The following is a 26,532-nucleotide window of genomic DNA, read 5'->3' as shown; positions in this document are numbered from 1 at the left end:
TGTGTGGGGTGGATTAGCACCGGGTTGGTACTGGGCGAAACTAGAGCATCAGTCGACATAGAAGACGTGGAAAAAAAATAAAATAAAAACCTAGGAAACATTGGCTCGCCGTCGCAGACCGCGACACGGTCCGCCCGATTTAGTTTGTCGCCGGACGGACATGCAATTTTCAGGTATGTGGCAAAAAGTAGCGATGGATGCAGACGCAGCGAAGAAGATGAACGGGGCTGGTGATGTGCTTTGGGTAGTGATGATGGCTGGAGACTGGAGTGCTGTTTTTCCCCCCTTCTTTTTATTTTGCCTCCTTTTCGCATTTCACATCCTTTCTCATTACTTATCTGTCCGTGCGCAAATGTAACAATAGGGGGACCCTTGTAAATAGGAGGGACTTGATTGGGATCGAGCGCCCCGCTTTATCGTGGATAATTGTGGCACATGAATGGGATCCCCGTTAGCTTACATCGGCATCGTAGCTCACGCTGAGATGGGTGGGGTGAGGAGAGGGTGCCTGTGTGGCAAGTGCACTGATGAATGATGGAGCACGTAAGGCTCCACGGTTTTCTGAGCTGATAACAACCGTTTCGCTGCACAGACACAGAAAGATGTCGAAAAAAGAACGTTTTGGTGTTTCAGATTGCTCGATTTCACGGCGATGCTCTGGCTTTTTCATTTTTTTTTCCTTAAAGGTCCTCTCCCCTCTTTCCAATCGACTAACAGGCCACAGCATGGCGAGATGCACAGGATTGTTTCACAGCTATCACACCAGCAGGCAGGCAGGGCCGTTACTTGTGCTCAAATGACAGGTTCACCCACTTCCGTCTCAGACAGGCTTAGTCTAAACCCAGATGTTTTTCCTTTCCATTTCTCTCCTACAGACGAACCTGCCAGGTTGGGTAGAAATGTAAGCCTGCCATTGCTGCAGACTCTCTGAGCTGTAAATCTGTATGCCAGACCCTCACCCACAAGCAGTGATGTAATGCTTGAATCTTGATGCTTTGCTTCTGCTAACAGTAAGGATTGCAAAATTAAAACCACAATGAAAATGAAACCCGGTGCCATTAATAGTCAGGTAAAATTAGGATTTTTTTTTTTTTTTAAAAAGTCTTCTTTAGGTTTATGATAGTTTTATGGAAAAACTTCACATTTTTGACTGACTAAAACGAGTGTTTCTTGTTTCTCTGAAAGTGTAATTAGCTAAGAATGATAATAATAATAATTATTGTTGTCAGTAGTAGTAGAAGTAGTAGTAGTATTAATAAGAAAAATTTCGTTGCAATTCAGGTATTATTGTTAATATTAGCTTGCTAACCTCGCTCATGTGTTAAAACACACACACACACACACACACGTTAATTTATGATGTTTTTTTTTTAATTTTCATGATTGCACTGTATTCAGTCAAATGGCAAAAAGTATTGTTCATATACACTAAAATATAAATAGATAAATACATAGGTTTATTGTTTGTCTTCTTTGCAAAATCCATATTCATTGCATAAGATAAAGTAATCAATTACTGGCATTAGTAGCATCACTGCTTGATTGACATTTATTTACAGATATACATTCCAATGAACCCAGAGTACCACGGCGCTAAAATCTGTTAAGCAAAATGTATTTACAAAAACTACAACATGCATGTAACATACACATATGTCAACAATGTACATGCAGCGTACATCTAATGTCAACAACTAACAAGTACACGTAATGTCGGCCAACATACACGAAATGTCAACAACATACATGCAACATACATATAATGTTGTTCATTTTTCAGGTCAGGTACTTCACCTACATTTATAATTTGTAAAGATTTGACTGTTATTAAAAAAAACTTCCCAAAAGCCACATAGATGTTAATAATCCTGGTAACATAGACAGTTTACATAGTAAGTTACAGATTCAATTGTGTCTAAGAGAAGTTAAGGGTTAATACGTACATATGCTACGATCATTATATAAGATAATAATTAGTTGCAACTCAAGTACTAACATTACTGAAGGGAATTCAAGGTTGGTTTCTACGAAAGTTGGCTTACTGCCACCTGAAGTGAAAAACCATCAAATCATTTACTGTGAAGTTGGTTATGGTCATGTTTGTCATGCTTTAAAATTAGAAGAAAAAAAAGACAATTAGCTAACACATCTAAACACCACCACAGCATCCCGCTATTATTGTCACAGAGAGATGTCTGGACTGCTAAGGCTAGTTACCAGCTGTATGTCAGGCTAATGTGGTCTAAACCAGTATAAAGCTAGAAATGGAGCTGTCTAACATGTGCCTGTTTGAACCATCTGCTGAGAATAAATCATGAGTGGTTAAAATTGACTCATAAACTCATCTCATCCCCGTTTCTCCTTTTAAGAGCTATGCTGTGAGTGCAACCAGGCAGTTCCCTTTAATGTAAAAGGGAAGATTGAATTATATCCTTTAGCTTATTATCTATTTTGCTTTTGGGTAGTGAGGGGGGCTGGAGCCTATCCCAGCTGTCATAGGGCAAGAAACAGGTTAAGGCTGATTCTTGACATGAGACACCTACAGTCATTTTAGAATCACCAATTAACCTAAACCCAAGCATGCCTTCGGGTTAGGGTTAGGTAGCTGGAGTAACTGGAGAGAACCCATGGGAGAACATGCAAACTCCAATCAGAAAAGCCCCAGATTGGAGTTCAAACCAGACATTCTGTCAGTGAGGCAATAGTGGAAACCACAATACCAATGTGCTGCTTTCATACCAGTTCCATTCTATTAAATTGGTTAAAATTAACATTTAAACATCCTTATATCTCCAGAGTTCTTCAGCAAACAGTATATTAAGGAGCAACTGAGTAGTCCGTTGTGAAAGATGTGTTGGAAGCAGGAAACTGGTCAACAGTAAGACCTTGCAAATGCCAAATTGTGATAGCTAGAAGACTAATTAAGGGCAGCTCCTAAACAGAGGGCTTTGTGGGGTATTCCTGGTATGCATTAGTTAGTGCCTACCAAAAAGTGATGCAACGTAATCCACTTGGTGAAACGGCAGTTTCTTTGTCAGGTACCAAGGCTCGTTAATGCTTTTTTTGGAAGGAAAGGCTTACTTGTGTGAAGAGCTGAAACACAAATTGCTGGAAACCTAATTCTGGCCATGATGCTGACCCCCGTTTGTGCTCACAGGAAGCATGTGAGCATTAGAAGTGGCCACTGGTGGGCTGCTCTGATTAATCATCATGTGGGCGGCTATATATGTGCAGTGTTTACCTGGGAAAGCTATATAGGTACATAAGCTAGAATATTGGAATAAGTCAGTGTGATCATCAGGAAAGCATTCTGCTAGGAAACCTCGGGGTCATTATCACTCATGTGAGTTTCATTTTTCCACTTATCACCTACCTAAACATTGTGGCAGACAACAGCATTCAGCACATTTTCTCCTTTAGCAGAACAATTTGCTCTGCAAGAGTCCGATTTGTTGATTAGGCCTTCAGTTTTCCGAGATCTAAAACCTGTGGGACGTATCCAAAGAGGAAAAAACATTTGTGCAGGTCCCACCTCACAACTGTTACTTGCCCAAAACAGCTCAGTGATTCAGGGTACAAGTACAACTATTTTGCAGTTGACTGATTTGAGAAACACAGCGAGACAATGAGTCTAGATATAAATAACGAACTAGACAAAGAAAAAGGAAGCAGCGCAAGCTGTTGTGGAACTGTAGCAGTCAGATGAAGTTATTATTATCACCACTTACAAATGTATTTTCATAAAGTTGCCAACATAAATACAACTAGATACACCTGGTTTACTTTTCGTTTGCTGTCTTTACTTGCCAAGCTTGGTGATGGTTATGCGAGGCATGCTCTTGTTCTTCCCCTAGTCTATATTCATCTCTGCAAGCATGACATCACAGAAATCATAAGATGAAAGCAGGTTTTTTTTCCTTCTTCTTCTTCTTGTGCTGCTTTCAGAAATGACAACCAGCCTGTGAAATACCTCAGCCACATACCGTCCCCTGCACAGGATGCTCTGCACAGACGCTGCTGGAACGCACATTTAGCCGCAGAGTTAGTTGGTGTCGCTGAACGTTTTCTAAATGATCGCATGCGTGACTAAATGCTCGAGATCCGTATTGTGCTTGCCTTCAATGCTGATCACATATGGTCTTATTGCGTGTATTACAAAGCTAGCCTTGGGTGGGAGATCCCATGGAGTGGTGCGAGGCTGGAGTTGACACACTTTCTCTCACTTTGTCTTCCTCTCGGGCAAGATGTATTACACAAAGGCCTAGCAGCGCAGAGTGGTCATATTTTTTTAATTATTTTTTTTTCTGCCTGTTACATCATGCTCCATGTTCTGACTGCATCTCATTCCTTTCCTCTGCTTTATTCATGATATTCTGGGATCTTCTCACCACCTCATTGTCCAGTGCTGTCACGAAGACATCAGACCAGAGCTCTTCATGTATAGAGGCTGCAGTTATAACGTGAACACGGCGGGGGGGAGGGAATATTACTGTGTGAGTTTTGTGAAGCGAGTTGTTGTCTCGTTGCCTCATTTGTCCCTCTTTGGTTGTTCAACTAGGTTTCCAAGTGCTCAGAAGGGAATGAAGGGGCCCTTTTTGCTGGGCGAAGATGCACATACACACAGAGACAGACAGATAAACCGACTGTTTAACAGAGCCCTGTATAGGGTGGGAAAGTTTGTTCAGCCAACCCAGGCTTTAGAGCGCGTCTGTATTTGCATGCACAGATGGGAGTTTAGCAGCACTGAGCGCGTTTGTCTGCCCGACAAAGCCCCTGTAGCGAGCTGCGTGTTTCATTTTCTGTATGCCGAATGGTTATAAATAACCAGCCAGGTCTTAAAAGAATCAGACAGTGTTCGCATCCAGGTTGTAAAGCAGCACAGCAGTGTAAAGAATACAGGAAACACTCTGTTCAAGATGACAAAATCCTCAGACGTTTAAAAAAAGGGGTTTCACACACACACACACACACACACACACACACACACACGTGTAGAGTATAAGTTGGTACACACCTTATAATACACAACATCCTTGATAAACTGCCGGCTTTTATCTGTTTCACAACCACCGTGTCCACATTAAACGTCATACTTCAAATTATGGAACAGAAACAAAAAGAGCAGTTAAAGGGCGATAGCGCTCAGCAAATGAGTGGTACTCTATTCCATAATGGAAAATGATATCACCGATAATCAACTAAAGAAGCGGTTATTCACACATTAGCAGAAACGGGAAGTGGAACAACCTACATTTAGCATCCAGTAATCATTATACTTATCTGTGTATGCGTGTGTTTACGTGTGTTGATCATGGTAAAATCTGATATTGATGAGACCCGCTGTAGCTGGAAGTACTGCAATAGTGACAGAAGGTTGGTAGTTGTTGTTTTTTTTTTTTCTTTTGTGGTGTTGTAACACCACAACATACACTCACGAAACTTTATGGGTCTTTAGTTCACATCAAAATAAAGGTTGAGTTTTGAAAGCCCGTGTGGTCTGATCCACAAGCGCTAACTAAAGAGGCCAAGTGGCCGTTTACCCACTTGTGCCACATTCTTTTTTTTTTTTTCTTCTTCATTTTGTGTTGCAGTGTAAACTGTATACAGAGCTGCAGCACCCATATAAAGTATCTTTACTGTGTGTGCATATATTTTGGAAGCTGGGTGAGGTCTGAGAACTCGGTGCTGTTTGACTGGTGGCTTACCATGTGAAAAAAATGTCACAGTCGTATATGACAGGAAACCCCACCCACTTTCTTTTCAGATCATTTGTGATCATTGGTTAAGCCTGCATATGCGACCATTACCGATGACCAAGAGCCGGCGAACTCATTATGTAGGCTTCGCGTCACAAAATGACGGTTTTGCAGATTCTGCATTTACTTTAAAGTTGTCCCATCTTCCCATTTCTCACTGTTGGAGGATTTTTTTTAAATTTCCCCTTTCTTCTATTTTGGTGTTCACACTTTCCTCTCTGCTTGTGCTGGCTGTGAATATTAAGCTGATTATCTGTGCTGTCAGACGTAAAGCGCAAGTTTCTGAGAGGCACATGATTTATGGATGGGCGCACGCTGCTTCGGCTAAGCTAGGGTTTATAATGAGGAGAGGGCCATACTGAGACTGTGTAGTTTTTAACGTTATCCTGCAGTGTGAAACTGTAATCATGCATTCATATATATACCACCTGATATTTATTTGAATTGATAAAAAAGTACAAAGCTGCCAGCAATTTGAGAGTTTAACAGGAAAGCAGATTTTGCCAATGCTGCATTTACAAGATAACACGTTTTTGTGTTTGCTGTCGAACTTTCACTGTTTTTTGAAGCGTTTTCTGCTTTTTGCCAGATCAATGGCATTTTCCAGGTCTTGGCATTTCATGAATTATGCTCTTCCGATATTCTTCTAGTCAAGCAAAAAGCCAAAAAGGAAACTGCAAGGGGCCTCTTCCCCTTTCTTCCCCCCAAGTGATACAGGTGCAGGGTGAATGCACACACTTTCTGCACCAAAACAGGGCTTCATGGGAGGAAATGAAGTTGTCTAGACATACTAAGACAGTGTCTGATGTATGTCTCCTTTAACCCTGCAGTATCTGACTATAGAATGCATTTATATTGCTAGAGTGTAACTTGCTCATTCATTTTTATCTGTTTATTCAGTAATTTCTTGATCAGTTGTCCCCTGACTTTTCTGTCCGATTGAGACAAGCACCCCAGGTTCATTTTGCTGCACAGTATCACGTGTCAGTTTGGGTTTTTTGTATCGAGGACACCAAATACTGATATTTTATTATTATTTGAAAAGAAACACATACATGAAAATACTCTGGGGATACTACTCTACTAACAAGAGGGCTCACCTCCTGATATAATGTTACCTAAGCAAACTTAAAGCGTTTTATACAACATGCCTCATTCACCCATTTATACAAGCACTTTTTTCTAAGCTCTTTCTATGTAAGTGCTTTGATGCGCCAGAGAGCAACTTGGAGTTAGTATCGTGCCCAAGGATATTTGGCATGCAGACTGGCGGAGCAAAGATCAGAGATCGAACCACCAACCTTCCCATCAGTAGATGAGAGCTACAGCCACCCCAAATTGCAGTACATGTCAGTGCAATACAGAGCCTATTGCAAAAAGTATTGTGTTGTGATTGACCAAGTCATTTTCACCTGTAACTTTTTGACCCGTTTGCCGACGTATATGTGTAAAACTGCAGTAGGAAGTCCTCGTGTGAGACCTTCTGTTTCGGGAACCACAAAGCACGTTTCCTCCTTTTTGCGGTGCCTCTTTAACTCATATCTTTCCTTCTGTTTGCTCTTTCTGTCTATGTCAGCCTGGGGCGCTGTTTGAGTGACACCTCGTTACCATGACGACCCACGTGACCCTGGAGGATGCTCTGTCCAACGTGGACCTGCTGGAGGAGCTGCCGCTCCCGGACCAGCAGCCGTGCATTGAACCCCCTCCCTCCTCTATTATGTACCAGGTACGCACTGGTTCACAGTGCCGCCACCGCTGCCACCCACCATCGTCCCCAGCTGATTGGTCTTTTTCAGTGTACAGTCTTTTGACCCCTTTTTGTCTCTCTTTCCGCAGGCGAATTTTGACACCAACTTTGAAGACAGGAATGCTTTTGTGACTGGCATCGCCCGTTACATCGAGCAAGCCACAGTCCACTCCAGCATGGTGAGACCTGCGGCGCTGGTTACAAAAATAAACACCACGGCATTGCTCTCCATTCCACAGTTTTTTGTTTTTTTTTCCTTTAATAGCTAACTAGTGAAATTCAGTCTTTTGTGGTCTCACCTCACTAGTTTTTGTTCCTCTTTCAGCAAAATCAAAGCAGACTGTGGGAAGCAGCCTCGTGCCCTTAAAGAGAGCCTTGTTTCATGTGAATTGATTATCATTTGGCTCTTTTGTTAGGATTTGGCTCGGCCTGTGGCGGGACACACATACAAATAACGCACGCACACTCTTGCAGACACAAATTCCACTCACACGCTGGTGAATCAGAGAGGCAGCCGAGCACTAAACATCCCTCCCCTGATTGTGAATGAACAGAGAATGTGATGTGACTGTCGAAGAGGGGAAGTAGAGCTTTATTTAACCGGTTCAACGAGGAAGTCACATTCAGGTTGAGGCCAGGCTATTTGGGGGCACTCGTCCTTTAGCCGCAGGGATGGAGGAATCTGTCTTTCCTATTTCTGAGAGGATGAAATGTTTCCCTGCTAAAATATTTATCAAGTCCTGCAATGGGGGTTTAATCTGAGATGTGTGATGTGTTTAGTAGCATTAGCAGCATTTTTTTGCTTATTTGTCACACTTCAAACAGATGTTAATGTTAGACAAACATAACCTGAGTCAGTACCATCTGCAGTTTTTTAGGGAAGAAGAATCTAAACCTACCTGACCCCGTGTTAGAAGCAGTTCTCCTAAACTTCCCCTAACTGTGCCACAGCAAGAACTGCAATCAAGTGTATGCAATAACTGGCAGTGAGTCTTTCACCTCAATGTGGAGGAATTTTAAATCAGGCACATCGGAGGGTTTTCAAGCATGAACGGGCCTGTTTAAGGTCATGCCAGAGCATTTCAGTTGGGTTTAAGTGATTAGGCCACTCCAACACCTTTATTTTGTTTTTTTGTTTTTTTGAGCCACCCAGAGGTGCTCTTATGGCGTGTTTTGGATCATTGTCCTGCTGTGTATCCCAAATGTGCACAGATTGATGGCTGGACATTCTCCTTCAGGATTTTCTGGTAGAGAGAAGAATTCATGGGTTGAAGTCATCCAGATCCTGAAGAAGAAAGCAGCCTCAGTCCATCACGCTACCTCCACCACTGCGTTTGACTGGTGGTGTGATGTTCTTTATGTGAAATTCTCGCTTTGATTTTACACCAGATGTAACGGCACTCAAAGATTCCACAAAGTTCAGCTCTCGTCTTGCCAGCCCACAAAAGATTTTCCCAAAAGTCTCGGAGATCATCAATCAGAATCAGAATACTTTATTGATCCCTAGGGGAAATAATTTTGGGTACAGTGCTCCAGTACAAACGGTAACAAAGACTTTTTTTTTGGCAAATTTAAGACGAGCCTTTGTGTTCTTTGTGGTCAGCAGTGCTTTTCACCTTGGAACTCTCTCACAGGTGACATTCTTGCCCAGTCTCCTCTTGTTGAATTTTAAATCATGATCACCGATCTTAACCAAGACAAGTGAGGCCTGCAGTTCTTCAGGTGTTGTTCTGGGTTCTTTGGTGACCTCCTAGATGAGTGATCGATGCACTTTTGGAGTAATTTTGGTTGCCTGGTTTAAAGTTTTGTCTCCATTTGTGGATAATGGCTCTCACTGTGATTCACTGGAGTCCCAAACCTTTACAGATGACGTGGTAACCCTGTCCAGACTTCAGTGTTTTACATCTGTTCTTCATTTTTTAGAGATCAAAGCTTGATGAGTTGCTAGATGAGATTTTTGCAGCCTGCTTCAGTTTGTTAGACAGGTTATAGTTAAGTGTTTTGTTGATTCGAAGGAGCTGGCAGTAATCAGGCCTGGGTGTGGCATGTGAAATTGAATTCACAGTTAATTAATGAGTTAACAGTTAATGGGGGAGGGTAGGTTTTCACAGAGGGCCAGGTACGGTTGGGTCATTTTTATTTTTACTGTTTTAATGAATAAAATCATCATTTAAAAAAATGTCTTTTGCATTTACTCAGGTTATTTTTGTCTAATAAAATAATTAGTTTGATCATCTGCAACAAAAAAAATGTGGCATGTGCAAAAAAGAAGATGGGAAATACTTTTTCACAGCAGTGTAGATATAATCTTGAGCTTGTTGAGGTATCTAGTCCTGGCGTGACTTCAGCTGTACATGAGGAATTAAATGTCTTTGTTCTATTTATTTCTACAGAATGAGATGCTGGAGGAAGGACATGAATATGCTGTGATGCTTTACACATGGAGAAGCTGTTCCAGAGCCATTCCCCAGGTTAATGATCGCTTCCTTCCTGTCCTCATATCTTAACCTTTAGATCTAATGCTAAACCATCATAACAGAGTTTTATTCAAGCTGTCACACTGTCTTTTCACTGTAAAGAACAATTACCCAAAAAGGCCGTATGAAAGGCAGATGTTGCTAGGCTTGAGTTGTGGGTTGGTAGTTGGGTTGCCTAACTTTGCACCTTTTAGCCACTGAACCAGAAGCTCAGCTGCAGGCGGTGGTGATTCTACAGAGCAGAAACATCACCGCCTGCAGCTGAGCTTCTGGTTCACTGACAGCTGTATTTTTAGCTATAAATAAAAAGGGGAAAAAGAAATCAGAAACCACCCTGTTACGTAAAAAATTCAAACCGAATTGGACTGCAAAGCATTTGCCTTAACAAAGGGGTGTAGTCACAAGTTCAACACAGTCAGGCTTTCTTTACATTAGCTGGCTCGGCGAAACCTTAAACCCCAGTCAGAGGCATTGCAGCGGGTGGTTGTCAGCTTTTTCTGTTTGTTCAGACTTTCTCTGTGCACGCTCACATAAACTGACCCTCAAGTGCTGCCCACTTAACTCCCAGAGGAACATGTGAGAAAAGGAAATATAAAGACTATAAAAAAAAGTCAAACTTCAAACACTGCAAATAAATCAAGGGGGAGGATGCTGTAGAAAATCATTCAAATGTAGTGAACTTGTATGTTCGTATTGTCCTACTCAGTGTGCCCTCATTGATGCTGTTTATGGCGCTCGCTACAGTCGGGACTTACTCTGTCCCGTATTCTGGAGATGTGGAAATTGTGGCCAGATGAGAATGAAATCAATTCCACACATTGGATATTCTTAAGCATTAAAAGTCTACAAATCGGCCGATCGATTCACTCATCTTTGTCCTGTCAGCTGCTGGACTGAGCAGCAAATTAGGACCACGCAAGCTGGACCTCCTCAGCGTTCAGTGTTAGTTGCCATGGTGATGTAGACGGGTTAAAAAGAGAGAGAGAAAGAACTCTGACTTTAAACTGAGCATACCTCACTAATCTTGTTTCCTAGTACAGCCCTCAGGTCTGCAGTGTGACCTTAATGATTTTATTGTTACATGTAACAAAGTTCCCCAAAACTGACGTTTACAGTTTTAAACGAAAATGTTTAGTAATCACGATTTTTGGGAAAAGGGAGCAAAAAGATGGGCGTGGGGTCGTGGGGGATTGGAGCAACTAATATGTTACCTGGGTGAAAGTACATGTGGTGCACTGTTGCTGTGAGATCAGGCTGTGTGATGGCACCATCTTGTGTCTGCTAGGTGAAATGCAACGAGCAGCCCAACCGAGTGGAGATCTACGAGAAAACGGTGGAAGTGCTAGAGCCCGAAGTGACCAAGCTCATGAAGTTCATGTACTTCCAGGTAAGATCCTACTTTAAGATTACATAAACTAGATCAAGGAAACTCTATGATAAAGCACTAAACAGACCAACGTATGTTTATGTCTATAGAGACAAAGGAGGGTTTTTAAACATTTTTTATGCATATGTATTCATTATTAATAGAGCTGTTGATAATCAGTTGGTTTTGTGTTTGTTTTTTATTAGAGGAAAGCCATAGAACGCTTCTGTAGCGAAGTGAAGCGTCTGTGCCACGCCGAGAGGAGGAAAGACTTTGTGTCTGAGGCCTATCTGCTCACTCTGGGCAAATTCATCAACATGTTCGCAGTGCTGGACGAACTGAAGAATATGAAGTGTAGCGTCAAGAACGATCACTCTGCCTACAAACGGTAGTGAACCCTAAGTAAAGAGATCCAAATGTACGTTTTTTTTTTGGTTTTTTTTCTCACGCTGCAGAGCCAAACTAACTTTCCTCTCCTCTCCTACCTCTAGGGCAGCTCAGTTCTTGAGGAAGATGGCTGATCCCCAGTCCATCCAGGAGTCTCAGAATCTCTCCATGTTTTTAGCGAACCACAACAGGATCACTCAGGTCAGTGCGGGGATTATGCGTGGCTAATAAAAGACTATGACTTAGGCTACGTCCACACGTACACGGGTATTTTTGAAAACTGAGATTTTCCGTTTTCGTTTTAAAAAATAATCCCATCCACACGTAAAGGCAGAAATGAAGGAAAACGCTGCTAGGAACATGCCAAAGCAACGGGTGGCGATATATTTCTAACCGTGCAGAAATGTTGGCCAATCAGAAGTCTAGAAGCCTCGGTGGGAAAAAGTAAACAAAGCTGTAATTAACAGTAATAGTATTGTAGAAATTCATTTCACCGAAACAATAACGTGGCGCACAGTGTGACGTCAAAAAATGCGCACACCTTTGACGCTGCGTTTTCTGCGTTTTCTCCGTTTTTCTCATCCACACGTAAATGCAAAAACGGAGTTTTCAAAAATATCCACCCTGGCCTTTTTTTTTTTAAATCTCCGTTTTCAGTGACCGAAAACGCCGTTTACGTGTGGACGAAAGGTGCAAACGCATAGAAAAATCTGCGTTTTCAAAAATACCCGGGTACGTGTGGACGTAGCCTTAGATTCCATCTTTCTTTTGTTTTTTTTTAGTGCATCTTTGTGAAAATAGACATTTTAATTGGGGGTTTATTGCAAATACAATTAAATATCCTGGTGATAGTACACCAGGTGAGCTGGATTGCTCCAGGGTAATGATTTGAGCGAATGAATGACTCACAGCTGTGCTCAAGGTGTCACAGAGCTGCTGCCTGAATGTTAGTCAGAGCAGAGGAGCTGTTATGTAATTAGTGTGGCTGTTCTCACCTAAATCAGCCTTTAACCTGCTGATTTTGGTCCTCTTGAATTGTGTTCGATCTTATTTTATTTGTGTTGTTGTTGATGTTTAATCCCACGTACGCACAGGGTACAGTGAGTCCTCCTTTCTTGTGTTGTCAGTGCATTACTGTTTATCTAAAGGTGACTTGTTGTGTCGCGCTTTTCTCCGTGCAGTGCCTGCATCAACAGTTGGAGGTGATTCCCGGCTACGAGGAGCTTTTGGCAGACATTGTCAACATCTGTGTAGACTATTATGAGAACAAAATGTATTTGACGCCTAGCGAGAAACACATGCTGCTTAAGGTAAGCGCGCGTTTGACATCGTTATCCGCCGCCAGCTCGCAACAATTCGAAATGATCTCTTTCTTTTTGCCAATTTGTCTTTTCCCCTTCCGTTTCTTTTTGACAGGTTATGGGCTTTGGTCTGTACCTGATGGATGGGAATGTGAGTAATATCTATAAACTAGATGCCAAAAAGAGGATCAACCTGAGCAAGATCGACAAGTTCTTCAAAGTAAGGGCTTTTAAGCGTTTTCTTTTTCCCATTACACGCTTTGTTGTGTTTATCCCCGAAGTGAGGCGTTCACTCTTGTTTCTCAGCTGCAAGTGGTGCCGCTGTTTGGAGACATGCAGATCGAGTTGTCACGCTACATTGAGACGAGCGCACACTATGAAGAAAACAAGTCCAAGTGAGCAAACCCATCCACTGGTGTAATTTACAGAAATCTGGATGTTACTCTTCTTTTTTTCCCACCACTACAACTACAGGCTGAAGTAAAATTCCTCGATGACCAAACTCCCACACACTCCCTCCCAACCTTCTTTTCCCATCTGTGCCCAGGTGGACATGCACTCAGAGCAGCATCTCTCCGCAGTACAACCTGTGCGAGCAGATGGTGCAGATCAGGGATGACCACATCCGTTTCATCTCCGAGCTGGCGCGCTACAGCAACAGCGAAGTGGTGACCGGCTCGGGCCTGGACAGCCAGAAGTCAGACGAGGAGTACAGGGAGCTGTTCGACCTGGCTCTGAGGGGTCTGCAGCTGCTGTCTAAGTGGAGCACGCACGTCATGGAAGTTGTGAGTAAAGCGTGGGATTGATTGCATCCCTGTGTGGGTAGGGAAAATGCTTTGTGGGGCCGTCAGTGTGAATATGAGTGGGTTTTGGACGTATGATGTGGGTTGTTTTTTTTATTGATTGTTGCTATTGATTGTTCTGGCTTTGACCTAATTATAGCTCTCCTTTGTTTCAGTACTCATGGAAACTGGTACATCCCACGGATAAATTCTGTAATAAGGACTGTCCAGGCACGGCGGAGGAGTATGAGCGAGCCACGCGTTACAACTACACCAGTGAAGAGAAGTTTGCCCTGGTGGAGGTCATTGCCATGATCAAAGGGCTGCAGGTAAAAGATTGTATTAATATGAGTAGCACTCTCACTGATGTTCACTGTCTGGATATTTTTTTGCACTTCAGCTGAGTGCATGATTTGACACAAGCATAGTTTTCACTAGTTTATTTCCAAAAATGCAACTTGCACAACTGACATTAAAGCAGTGACATGGGAAAAAAGCATATTCATATATAGTTGATTTATAGTTGCATTCATAGAGAATAACTAAGACATAAAAAAAATAGGTGATGCAATAAACGATGTTATGTGTCCCAAAGGTTCTGATGGGCCGAATGGAGTCGGTGTTTAACCAGGCCATTAGGAATACCATCTACGCAGCTCTGCAGGACTTTGCCCAAATGACCCTTAGAGAACCTCTGCGCCAGGCTGTACGCAAGAAGAAGAACGTTCTCATCAGGTACAAAAATGATGCAATCACAAATGCATCTGTTTCTTTTGTTTCAGACTAAATAACAGACAAAGTATTTTTACATTTTTCTGCAGTGTTCTCCAGGCCATTCGAAAAACAGTCTGTGACTGGGAAGGAGCCAGGGAACCTCCAAATGACCCCTGTCTGAGGGGTGAGAAGGACCCGAAAGGCGGTTTTGATATCAAGGTGCCTCGTAGAGCCGTCGGACCCTCCAGCACGCAGGTGAGACGTGAAACGGACCAGGGTGCTTAAAGAATGGTGTTCAGTCTGTAGTGAAAGCATTTAGATCTGCATGTATTATCTTTGAAACTACTGAGATTTTTAAAGTAGCTTAACTTCCTATTAGCAGTTGCAAAACCTGAAAATGTACATGTGTGAGAGTTGCGTGAGTTATGCTGCACGATGTTCCCAGGGGGAAACCGTGTAATCACCGGGACATTTAAAAGAAACTGACTGACTTTGTGCAATTTTGCATGCTTTTTTTTTTTTTTTTTTTTTTTTTTAAACAGTGCATTGTGTTCTTTGTCCCGATTGGCTCTAGACTATTGTCAATCAGTCTCCTCCGTGCCGTCTCTCCTGTACAGTACAGAATGCGTTCAGCTTGTCAAATTTACATAAATCTTCGATCGCTAGCAGTGTGACTCTGAAGTGCTGCACTGTATGTTTGTAAGTTTTCTCCCCAACAAACGCAAAAATGTTGACAAAACGTTTTGCAACGTCAAAGGCAGCGGAAGATGCTAACCATCGCACAAAACGTTATACTTCTGGACATACTAAAGGAAGGTAGAAGTAACTGTATTTTTTGGATTATAAGGCGCATTAAGTGAAACAAAACAGTCAGATAAGTCAAACTTTACTCAACTCATTCTTCTTGCTTCCTCTACTTCCGTACCATTGATTCATTAATATTGAATTTTCTCGCAGCTGACAGTTGTTTCATAAAGGTTTCAAATGAGTAATAATGGTTTGTCACATGAGCTTTTGTGCACTCATATTCGTCTGATGCAATGAATGTAAAATTTATATACACTACTGTTTAAACATATCAGTTGTTTAAATGGAAACATTTTATTATTTCATAAAAAAATTTAGCATATTTTGAATGTGATGCCATCACCAGTCTCAAAAATGGCAGACCATCTGCTCTTGGGTGCCCATGATCTTTGGGCCCTTGAGTGGCACTGCATTAAAAACAGGAATGATTCTGTCATGGAAATCACCGTATGGGCCCAGGAACACTTCCAGAAATGACTGTCTGTGAGCACAGTTACTATCTGCAACCTGCTATCTGCAGGTTAGAGTGCGATCATGCAAAAAAAGAGCACGATCCAGAAGCATGTTCTCTAGGCCAAAGCTCATTCATAATCACTGAATAAAGGTTTTGTGGTCAGATTAATCGAAGTTTTTAATTCTTTTCGGAAAACACGCACACCGCGTCCTCCAGACTAAAGAGGAGAGACACCATCTGGCTTGTTATCAGCGCTCGGCTCTAAAGCCTGCATCTCTGTTTCATCTGTTGTATGGCGGTACATTAGTGCCTGTGGAAGTGGCTCCTTTTTACACTTCTACACTGGCTTCATTTTTCACCCAGGTTGCTGCTTGGTAATAAGGAGGTTTCCACTTTTTTTATATTTTAACCTTTGTCTCTCTCCTCCACAGCTGTACATGGTACGCACCATGCTGGAATCCCTAATAGCAGACAAGAGTGGATCCAAGAAGACTCTGCGGAGCAGCCTTGATGGACCCATAGTCACAGCCATAGAAGACTTCCACAAGCAGTCCTTCTTCTTCACACATTTGCTCAACTTTAGTGGTAAGCTGGAATTCTGAAAGTTCAAACAGACCAAGTTGTCAAAGGAAAAACCAGAAGAGAAGTGAATGAATACTCCACAGCATCAGCTAACATTATTAACAGCTTTTACTCTTGCTTCCTTTGTGAGGCAACGGAAGAGCAATGAGAGCAAACATTTCTAATGCTCGTCAATCTTTTCTGCCATTTCTTTCCTTCTTCCTGCCACTGTCCTGTCACCCAGAGGCCCTGCAGCAGTGCTGTGACCTGTCCCAGCTCTGGTTCAGAGAATTCTTCCTGGAGCTCACCATGGGCCGCAGAATCCAGTTCCCCATTGAGATGTCCATGCCGTGGATCCTCACTGACCACATCCTGGAGACCAAGGAGCCTTCCATGATGGAGTAAGAAGTAGATCAGTTAAACACTCTTTGTTTATGACTTTAGAAAAGAGCAGTATTTTAACTCCCACTATCTCTTCTCAGGTATGTGCTGTACCCTCTAGATTTGTATAATGACAGTGGCTACTACGCTCTCACCAAGTTCAAGAAACAGTTCCTTTATGATGAAATCGAGGCTGAGGTAAGGTCTAATAGCCACCATTAGGAGTATTCCCATGTAAATTTAAGGGGATAAATCTAATCTAATAATCCTCAAAGACCCCACACACCCCCAACACAGACTGTTCACACTTCTGCCCTCGAAGTGTGAAATCCAGAACATCCAGACTCAACAACTCCTTCTTCCCCACTGCCATCAGACTCTTGAACAGCTGACCCATTTTTGAACAGTAATAATATATAATTTTTTTGCACATCAGGTCATCTTGCATATTAAGCCAGCATATTAAGCTATAGCTCTTTTGCACACATCTCTGTTTCAAATCTCCATATTCTGTCTCCTTTTCTGTCTTCATTTATTTGTACTATTTGTATTTATATATTCTATTTCTATTGTATATATTTATCAGCATCTGTGGGTGGACAGCAAAGAAAGAATTTCATTGCACAGAGAAATGCCTTTTTCTCTCGTGACACATGACAATAAATACTTTGAATTGAATCTAATAACCATTTTCTTTGCTTTGTTCTCAGGTAAACCTCTGCTTTGATCAGTTTGTCTACAAGCTAGCAGATCAGATATTTGCCTACTACAAAGCAATGGCTGGAAGGTAAAAAAAGAAAATGTGACTTTAAAAAAGAGTATTTTAGAGTTATTGGCAGATATTGAGGCACTCTTTGCAGACTTTACAAACTCATATGCCATGTGTTCTTCAGTGTCCTCCTAGACAAGCGCTTCAGAGCTGAGTGTAAAAATTATGGCGTAATCATCCCGTATCCTCCATCAAACCGCTACGAGACGCTGCTCAAACAGAGACACGTGCAGGTAGCAGAAACATGAAAACACATGCTCGAGGTCATCTGCTGTATCGGTATTTATTTAACCACCAGTCTGACTGTCACACTGTATTTTTCATCAATCCCTGTTGTCTCGCGCAGCTGTTGGGTCGCTCGATTGACCTGAACCGTCTGATTACCCAGAGGATCTCTGCAGCAATGTACAAGTCCCTGGACCACGCCATCAGCCGCTTTGAGAGCGAGGATCTTACCTCTATAGTGGTGAGCTCAAACATCAGGGAAACTAGTGAAAATCGTCAATCTATTTTTGTGTCCTGTGCGCGTCATCCTTCTCACACTGCATGTCTGGACAGGAGTTGGAATGGCTGCTGGAGGTTAACAGGCTAACCCACCGCCTCCTGTCCAAACACATGACGCTGGACAGCTTTGACGCCATGTTCCGCGAGGCTAACCACAATGTCTCCGCCCCCTATGGACGAATCACTCTCCACGTCTTCTGGGAACTCAACTTTGATTTCCTCCCCAACTACTGCTACAACGGGTCCACGAACCGGTCAGTTTCACGCTGTTGTTTTGCAGGAATATATTTTATTTGCTTTTACCTTTTGTGTTTTTTCTTTACCCTTTTTCGTCTCCCTCTGTTCAGCTTTGTACGGACGGCTATTCCCTTCACCCAGGAGCCTCAAAGAGACAAGCCAGCCAACGTACAGCCTTACTACCTGTATGGGTCTAAGGTGCGGTACCATCTGTGATATTATAGTAAAGACTTGTAATTTTTTGTGTAAAGCAAACTTCCTCTTGCTTCAGAATAACATTGTGTCTGTTTCCTTCTTTCCCTCTCAGCCTCTCAACATTGCATACTCCCACATATACAGCTCCTACAGAAACTTTGTTGGCCCGCCTCACTTCAAGACCATCTGCCACCTCCTTGGTTACCAAGGCATCGCTGTGGTGATGGAGGAGCTGCTTAAGATTGTCAAGAGCCTGGTATTTATCTTTATTTTCCATCCTGAAAAGCATGCTGTCCTCCCCCTCAGTGTGCTGGATCCTCAGTTATTATTCTCCTTCCTTTTTGTGCCCTCTCTTCCCCTCGCCTGCTGTGAACTATCCATCTTCTCTGTCACTTTACAGTTACAGGGCACCATACTGCAGTATGTAAAAACCCTGATAGAAGTCATGCCCAAGATCTGCCGCCTACCGCGCCACGAGTACGGCTCCCCAGGTGAGTTTATAATCCCCAAAATTACAATGAATGGAGCACATTTTGTTGCTTAAATATAATTCTTTATTTGACTTCAGGTAAGTCAAATTAAGACGTTTTTGAATAAGGGGGCAATCAGAGAAAAAGAAACTTAATGGTCTGCATATTGGTTGGTGCTTTGACCGACATAAACTCGAAATTTGAGCAATACCTGATTGATTGCTGTGAAATTTTGTACCACCAGCATACCACAATTTTAGTTGAAATATATCTGCAAAATTAATGCCATTCTCATCAAGCTGTGCACCAAGCACGAGTTTACATGTCAAGTATGATAAACGGGCTGCGGATTAGCACATTCAATATGAGATTTTTATCATCGCAGATCATTTAGCCTGAAAACCACAGCGTCACAATAACTTCACACTACTTTAATGCACTTATGGTACTGTGCAAAAACCCCTCATTTTAAAAAAATGCTTTGCTTTACTTTCTTGAGCAATTGTTCTGCACGCTTTTTGAGGATGCATCAGAGTTTTGCTTTGAACGTTGGACATGTTTTGTTTGTTTGTTTGTTTTTTTGAGCCACTTTCAAGAATATAAAAGGCGCAAAACAGAGAACCAATTTTAAACGGTATCTTTAGGTGCTTTGTTACCAGCTGCCTCTCACAAAAAGGCAAAAAGACACTTTCATAGCTGAATCTGTGAAAGTTGCCAAAGAGAACACAGTTTGACAGGCATGAAATAGTGTTTTTTGCACGAATTAACTGATTTCCAAAGAGCTCTTATCCAAAAACGTGTTATATCTTGACATGGTGTGTGGTTAAAAAAATGAGGAAACTAGAAAAGTGGAGAAAAATCCAGCAAAGACCTGACACTGCAGCTGAGAGGATGCGCCTGGCCTTTCAGTTGAGCCATCTACTGTTGAAGGCTGTGTTGAAGAAGGTGGTCAAACCAAAAATTGGCTTTCAAGCTTGATAGAGTTCTATACACTGTGTTTTTGCCTCACATAGTAAATTTTCATTTATGTTTTTACATGTTTCAGTTAATCATTGCACTTATTTTCCTATTTTTTGAGCAAAATATAAATAAACAATGCATGGCTCAAGGCTTTTGCACAGTATTCTTTACATAATGAACAAATATGAAACAAAAGTGCTGTAACAAACTATTTATAGCTGGTTATTGGTAATGCAGATATTTTATTTATTTGATGCACAGCACAGCAGTTTAATTCACATTTTCCTTCAGGTTCAGATATCGCCGCTCACTATTGGAGCAAGTCCTGCACAGACTGCCTCTCTGGCTTCAGTCAGATCTTGGAAACATTCAGCAGTACTGGAATAAGATTCAGCCATAACTTGGAGAAAGCAGTACAATACTAGATAACAACATATGAACCACTACAAAATACAGTTAGGAACACGACTGTTCTCAGCCATTGGGTTGTGCACAATATCCAATTAAACCACAAAAAATCCTCTACCTGCCTAATTTTTTTACATCTTTGTGCACTCCGTGACCTGCCTTAATGCATTTTGACCAGAGCTGTGGTTGCAGATTAGAGGCAGTCAGATGGAATATCCCTAAGAGGAGGGCTTAGTAATCTGTAGATTACTGATGTTCTGTACCCTGAGGTCTGTACCTGGCTTACTGCCTGTGATCTCACTGACAGCAGTTAATGATCCTCTTGTCCTCTGCTGCGAGGCCCCGATGCTCAGACCAAATGTGGGTCAGAGAGGCCGCGTGGACCCGCTGACATCACCGCATTTCATCCCGCTAGCAAGAGATTATCAATGACATAACGAGATATTAGCAGGCGCTTGCTTCCTAGACTGTAGGAGAGTAGAGATGTTATCAGCGTATCTTTAAAAATGCAGATGGAGCGCCGTATCACACCTGTCTTTTTCTCCATCTGCCATTCCAGGCATCCTGGAGTTCTTCCACCACCAGCTTAAGGATATCATTGAGTATGCTGAGCTAAAGACGGATGTCTTCCAGAGCTTAAGGGAGGTGGGAAACGCCATCCTCTTCTGCCTGCTCATTGAGCAAGCTCTGGTAGGACTTTTCTCTTTACAAGTGTCAAAATCCCATAATGCTTTAATGTGATTATTGCACCGCACCCCCCCCCTTCTCTCTCTCTTTTTTTGTTACTACTGCTTTCTCAAAGATTCCTCTGATAACTCTGTCTGTGGTCTCCGAGCACGCTCAGTAAACAGGACCACTGAGATGAAGTTCTCTTGACTGCCTTGTTTTAATCTGGGTGACCAACAAACCTGGGTGCCTGAAGGTTTCCACCCAATTTGTGGTGTTGATTCACTCGCTAAATCAAACACCACGGTCAGAAGCCATCAGGCTCCCAGTCCACACGCCCCAAAGTGTTTAAACTCTGATTGTGTGTGAGGGTTTTTTTTTTTTCGTTTCTGAAATACAATTCTGTTTTTCATTACACGCTGGCAACTACCACAGGTGGTAAGGATTTAGGTCTTCCTATTGGCTACCAGAAAATGACAGCATGACCAAATGTGTTTGCTCTTTTATCTCTTGTTGGTTTGGGCTGCTGTTTTCTGTTGTTTCTCTTTTTTTCCGTGTTAGTTTGACACACACGCAGTTTACCTTCAATTAGCCATGGAAGCAAAAGCACGGAGACATCTTTCACTTTTTTTAAAAGAGTGAGGTGAAACTAAAAGAGTGTTTGAAGAGTGCACCTAAGACGAATGCAACAATTTGTTGCTTCTGCTTCACCTCTCCGACACGTTTCACGATATTCAAATTGCAAGCTTTCAGTAATCTTGCAGGAAATCAGTGAGACAGACAATCAAGCTGCATTCGTCACAGAAAATGGTTTTTTACATTGAATCATAACTATTTTAGAAGGTGATCGCACATTCTTGTGCTAAACTCTGCACTTTTGCCTCCATGACTGTCTTCTACTTCTGGGCACTTGTAATGCCTGTACGTTGCCCAGATCTCACTCTTTTTTTTCTTTTTTGCTTGTGCGTCTACTAAAAGCCTAGTTGTGTGTTGTTTGTCTCTTAAGTGTGCGTGCATTCGAGTGCGTGTTGCATGGCTTTTTCTTCTAGCCGGTCCCTTTTCTTTGTTTTGTTTTTTAGCCGAGGTCTCGAGGTGCTGCTCCTCTGCTCTTTTCTTTGATTTGTACCTTGTCGTCTTGACAAACAGTCACCACCACGATCGCTCTGACCGCTTGAAATTGCTCCTTAGTCTCTAATGGCAAAAAACCAAACAAAAAACCACACACTGAGCCACGTGACATTTTCGATTCATTAAGATGTTTGTAAACTTGACCTCGAGCCGCTAAACCCGACTAGATGGGATTTTGTGCTTAAAGTGTTAAAATTATAATCCTTTTAAAATTGGCCTGTCATCATTGCTTGATAATCGTAGCATCATTATCCACACAGACAAACTCTAATTCAGTTATCTTATCTCCCCACTCTCCCTAAGCCTGACATTGTGTTGACTAATCTGTCAGCATAGACCTGTGGTTCGGAGCTCGTGTTAGTTGCATTCAAAAATATGTCTTTAAAACACTTTAATTAAGAAGTTCAGCAAAAAGCCACCTCATGGCTGTCTGCATGCTTTGTCAGGGCATCCGTAGAGAATAACAGCGGGCGACTTCCTGGATTAAAATGAGCTGTTTGTCTGTGTTGTGCTTAAATCTCAGTCCCAGGAGGAAGTTTGTGACCTGCTTCACGCCGCTCCCTTCCAGAACATTCTTCCCAGAGTCTACATCAAAGGTATACAACAAGTTTGGAAGCGGTGAATTAAAAAGCAGACGGGTGCAAATTACATTACTCGCAGTTTGAAATTTGAGATGATCTGAGAAGCATTTTTCTTTTGAAATACGTCCGCAACTGTTGGTATTTGTGTGCCGCACAGAGGGAGAGCGTCTGGAGGTGAGGATGAAGCGGCTGGAGGCGAAGTACGCTCCTCTCCACCTCGTGCCTCTAATTGAGAGGCTGGGAACCCCGCAAGTGAGTTCAACATCCCCTCTGATGGGCATGAAAGCAGACCTGAAAGGACATATTTATAGTCATACAGTCTTGCAGCTTAATCATGCGACCCCTTCCTCCTACTTTTCTCAGGCGTGTTTCATTGTTAACTATTTATTGATTATAAATAAATAATTCAAGGGAATTTGCACAATTTTCATAGCTGGTCTTCAAAATCTTTTCTCTTTAAGCTGCCAAGCCTCCCCACAATTTTCTAAATTCTCTAAAGACTTTTTAGACTTTTGGAGGGAAAGTTTCTCTTCTCTCTCCTAGCGTTATCCTTTAAGCTGACTGACTTACACTAGAAGCCTGCGGATTTTCAGAGGAAAGAAAAAGCTGAGTAATCAGCTTTAAGTTTCTAGCAGCAAGCGACAGAGGAGGATAGCAGTGGCAAAAATCCCGCAGCAAATTCTCTAGGAAGTGAATAGTCTGATTTCTCTCTTAGATTTTCACCCTTGAGCATTCTGCCTGTTTTCTTTTTTACCAGCAAATTGCCATTGCGCGGGAGGGAGACCTGCTGACCAAAGAGCGCCTGTGCTGTGGCCTTTCCATGTTCGAGGTCATCCTAACGCGAATCCGCAGCTTCCTGCAGGATCCGGTGTGGCGCGGTCCTCCGCCCACCAACGGTGTGATGCATGTCGACGAATGTATGGAGTTCCACCGCCTGTGGAGCGCCATGCAGTTCGTCTACTGCATCCCCGTGGGAACGCACGAGTTCACTGCAGAGTAAGTGACGCCTGGCAAAGAAAGTCACTTTTTGTGGCGAAAACTTGCAGAGCACAACAGCAAGCGACAGTAGAAAAGTCATTCAAGGGAAGTCTGCAGTTATCAGCAAACTAATGGTAGATTCTAAGAGTGTCTGTTGTCCTCGGCTGCTTTATGGTGAAAATTAAATTCCCCACAGCTTTGTGTTGATGACTTCTGATGGCTGTTGATGTATTTTCCTTTTTTAAGCTAAATTTGGCCTGCTTTGTTATATTCTTTGGGTCCATTTTGGTGCAGATGTTGATATGACAGGTCCAGCAGTATTTTTCTCTTCTGATAAAAAGGTTAAAGTTGGCAAATCAGAAGAGAAGTTAAAGGGGTGGAAACATTTTGGGGGAAACTGTTTCAATACACACTATGTGACTTCTTTAGTTTCTTCCCCTTAATTATTTTTTTATATCACTCTGCTACACACCCTTTACATCACCCTCCTTGAATAAGAGCTGAAAATAAATAAGTTGAAAGGGGCGGGCTGTGTATATGTGACAGCAGTTTGGACCCAGACAGAGGGAGGATTTTTCCATGGCGCATTGCTCCCTTGTGTCGCCAGAGCAGCTGGAAACATTCTAGCGTTGTTGCATCAGCGTTGCATCATTGTTTTGCAGACTTGTCACATCTCGAGAGTTGTGCATCACATAATGAAAGCGCACCCCTCCGCCCCCTCCCCGTGTTGTTTGTGCTCGTCCTTACAGGCAGTGCTTTGGGGATGGGCTGAACTGGGCCGGCTGTGCCATCATCGTGCTGCTGGGACAGCAGCGTCGCTTTGACCTCTTCGACTTCTGCTACCACCTGCTCAAAGTCCAAAGGCAGGATGGCAAGGACGAGATCATCAAAAATGTGGTGGGTACACGTTATCTGCTGCGTATCCTCAATTTTGCCTTGTTGATGAAGACTCGCAATTATAAGTCCAAAAAATACATCCCTTCTTTTCTTCCGTAGCCGCTGAAGAAGATGGCAGATCGCATCAGGAAGTACCAGATCCTCAACAATGAGATATTTGCCATCCTGAACAAGTACATGAAGGCAGTGGAGACGGACAGTTCCACTGTGGAGCATGTTCGCTGTTTCCAGCCTCCTATACACCAATCCCTGGCTACCACTTGCTGAAAAGACCTTTGAAAATTGTACACACACACAAGTGAAGACACATTCCCCTTAGCTGTGATGCTAATTTCTGCCTCTTACTGCTCTTTGTGAGGTGTAAGGTACCACAATAGCTCCCCATTGGCTGTAAGAATCCAAAGACACGTCTCCTCAAACTGTTCCTCTATTTAATACAAATGAGTGTCTTTGGGTTCTTACGAGAAGCGGAGCAGCCCAGAGGTGGAAGTGTATAGTCACGTCTCTTCTTTTTATTTTCTCGATTGTGTGGCTCCCACTCAAGACTCGTGCATGCCTTCTCTTACTCCTTCAGTTGCTTACCTGTTCGCTGGACCACTGATACAAATGCCAAAAGAGACAAAAATTAGACTATCTGATTTTTAAAAATGTGATATGAAACGGCGCAACAAATAACAAATTTTCCAAATTATATAGATATAGATATATATAAATATATTTAAGTCCAACATGGTGCTCTTACGTGATCCAACGTGTCCTAAAAGTACTCGCACAGGCACCAGTACACCTGTGCGATCTCTACGCGTGTCCTCTATTAAGACCCGAACTTGTTTATCGTGATGCATCCGTATAATAATCTACCCACTGTCCATGATACAAGGCGTCTGTCATGACGCGTTTATATACTTTTCATTACTCTCACACACGGCCTGCTTTTCAAAGGAGCGGAGGTACACTGCATCTTTGATTTGCCTTCAGTTTACCTGGTTTTTCGTCGGCCTCCTGACACGCTTTTACTCGGTAACCAGTTCCACTGTAAATTTCACCGTTGAACAAAGTGAAGTGTTGAGTGTCGTAATTGTTCTTTGTTTTTAATTATTAATATTTTAATTTAACCATCCTTTGCATACTTGCCTCTCTTCTATTGACTGGAAAACCTCATCGATAGTTTTTTTTTTTAAATTTGTTTTGTCCCCTCCCCTCCTCCTCTTTTGTCTGTTGGGAAGATTTTTATATTCTGTATATGAATACAGTGATATTATTTACAGTTTGCAAAAAGACACACAGTCATCTGAGTAAATGTGTTTGCTTTTTCAAGAGTTAAAAAGGAACAAAAAGATTAGAAAATACCTCTAGGTTGTATAAAGACAGTGCTGTACTAGATTAACCTGTTTTGAGTATGAATGGGTGAAGATGAAATATTCTCCTCATACAGCGAAGGAACAAATAATTAAAAAAAGAAGAAGTAATAAACTAAAATGTCAGTTATGATTAAAGGGCAGTTTCCTAAATATAGTCAGTATTTACTATTGTGGGACTCTTTGCTTTAGATTTAGCAGTGTTATCAAAATATGCAAAAACCTTGTCCCTATTTTTTTCTTATGAAGAAAGACAAATGATTATGAAGTAACCTTCCTCAAAGCAGCCTTCTTTTTTCTGCTCCGTTTTGAATGAAGAAAGTTTCTTTTGTAACTCCGGTGTCTTTTTAGCGTATTTATTCAAGTCTGACTTGCGGTTCATTTAAAGGTTGATCTCGTCAACATGATCGGTACCGGCGTGTCATCTCGAAACCTTAGCATGGCAAATGTAATTTATTGTCATCAATGGCTCCATTTGTGACATGAGGCTTTGTTTATGATATTGTTGTACAAGTGACCATGTTTTGAAGTACAAAAAAAAAAGTGGAGAAAAAGAATATAAAATGTACAACAATGTTCCTGCAAAGGATTTGAAATTATGTTGTATTTCCATGAAATAAAAAATGTTTAACTGAAAAAAAAGAAGAA

The 26,532-nt window shown here is 42.1% G+C and overlaps 1 protein-coding gene across 2 annotated transcripts; it reads left to right on the top strand.

The window, feature by feature from the left end:
• Window positions 1-26,532, top strand: cyfip2 (cytoplasmic FMR1 interacting protein 2). 2 transcript variants are annotated; one of them, XM_087848253.1, is made up of 30 exons: window positions 1-173; window positions 7,333-7,482; window positions 7,593-7,682; window positions 9,897-9,974; window positions 11,266-11,367; window positions 11,553-11,734; window positions 11,838-11,934; window positions 12,915-13,043; window positions 13,150-13,254; window positions 13,341-13,429; window positions 13,582-13,819; window positions 13,993-14,145; window positions 14,412-14,551; window positions 14,638-14,785; window positions 16,223-16,376; window positions 16,597-16,753; window positions 16,835-16,931; window positions 17,444-17,520; window positions 17,627-17,735; window positions 17,849-17,968; window positions 18,061-18,260; window positions 18,354-18,441; window positions 18,551-18,694; window positions 18,839-18,929; window positions 20,836-20,966; window positions 22,594-22,666; window positions 22,809-22,903; window positions 23,409-23,647; window positions 24,379-24,526; window positions 24,626-26,532. In XM_087848253.1, exons 2-30 carry the CDS (start codon window positions 7,366-7,368, stop codon window positions 24,791-24,793), a joined length of 3,759 nt encoding a protein of 1,252 aa, XP_087704379.1. In that variant the 5' UTR covers window positions 1-173; window positions 7,333-7,365; the 3' UTR covers window positions 24,794-26,532. The 2 variants fall into 2 exon arrangements, with proteins under 2 accessions (XP_087704379.1, XP_087704380.1); XM_087848254.1 differs by lacking the exons at window positions 22,594-22,666; window positions 22,809-22,903; window positions 23,409-23,647; window positions 24,379-24,526; window positions 24,626-26,532 and adding an exon at window positions 21,378-22,580.

The sequence above is a fragment of the Neolamprologus brichardi genome, chromosome 2 (genome assembly GCF_056152115.1).
Source record: "Neolamprologus brichardi isolate AB-2024 chromosome 2, ASM5615211v1, whole genome shotgun sequence".
Lineage (NCBI taxonomy): Eukaryota > Metazoa > Chordata > Actinopteri > Cichliformes > Cichlidae > Neolamprologus > Neolamprologus brichardi.
The sequence above is the reverse complement of the archived record's forward strand: the minus strand, read 5'-3'. Positions and strand labels throughout refer to the sequence as shown.

Excerpts from the sequence above, each read along its gene's own strand:
- cyfip2 (XM_087848253.1), top strand. The coding sequence starts at position 7,366 with ATGACGACCCACGTGACCCTGGAGGATGCTCTGTCCAACGTGGACCTG. Across the intron at positions 13,044-13,149 it reads AGAAACACATGCTGCTTAAG|GTTATGGGCTTTGGTCTGTA; the intron begins GTAAGCGCGCGT and ends TCTTTTTGACAG. Across the intron at positions 17,969-18,060 it reads AGGATCTTACCTCTATAGTG|GAGTTGGAATGGCTGCTGGA; the intron begins GTGAGCTCAAAC and ends ATGTCTGGACAG.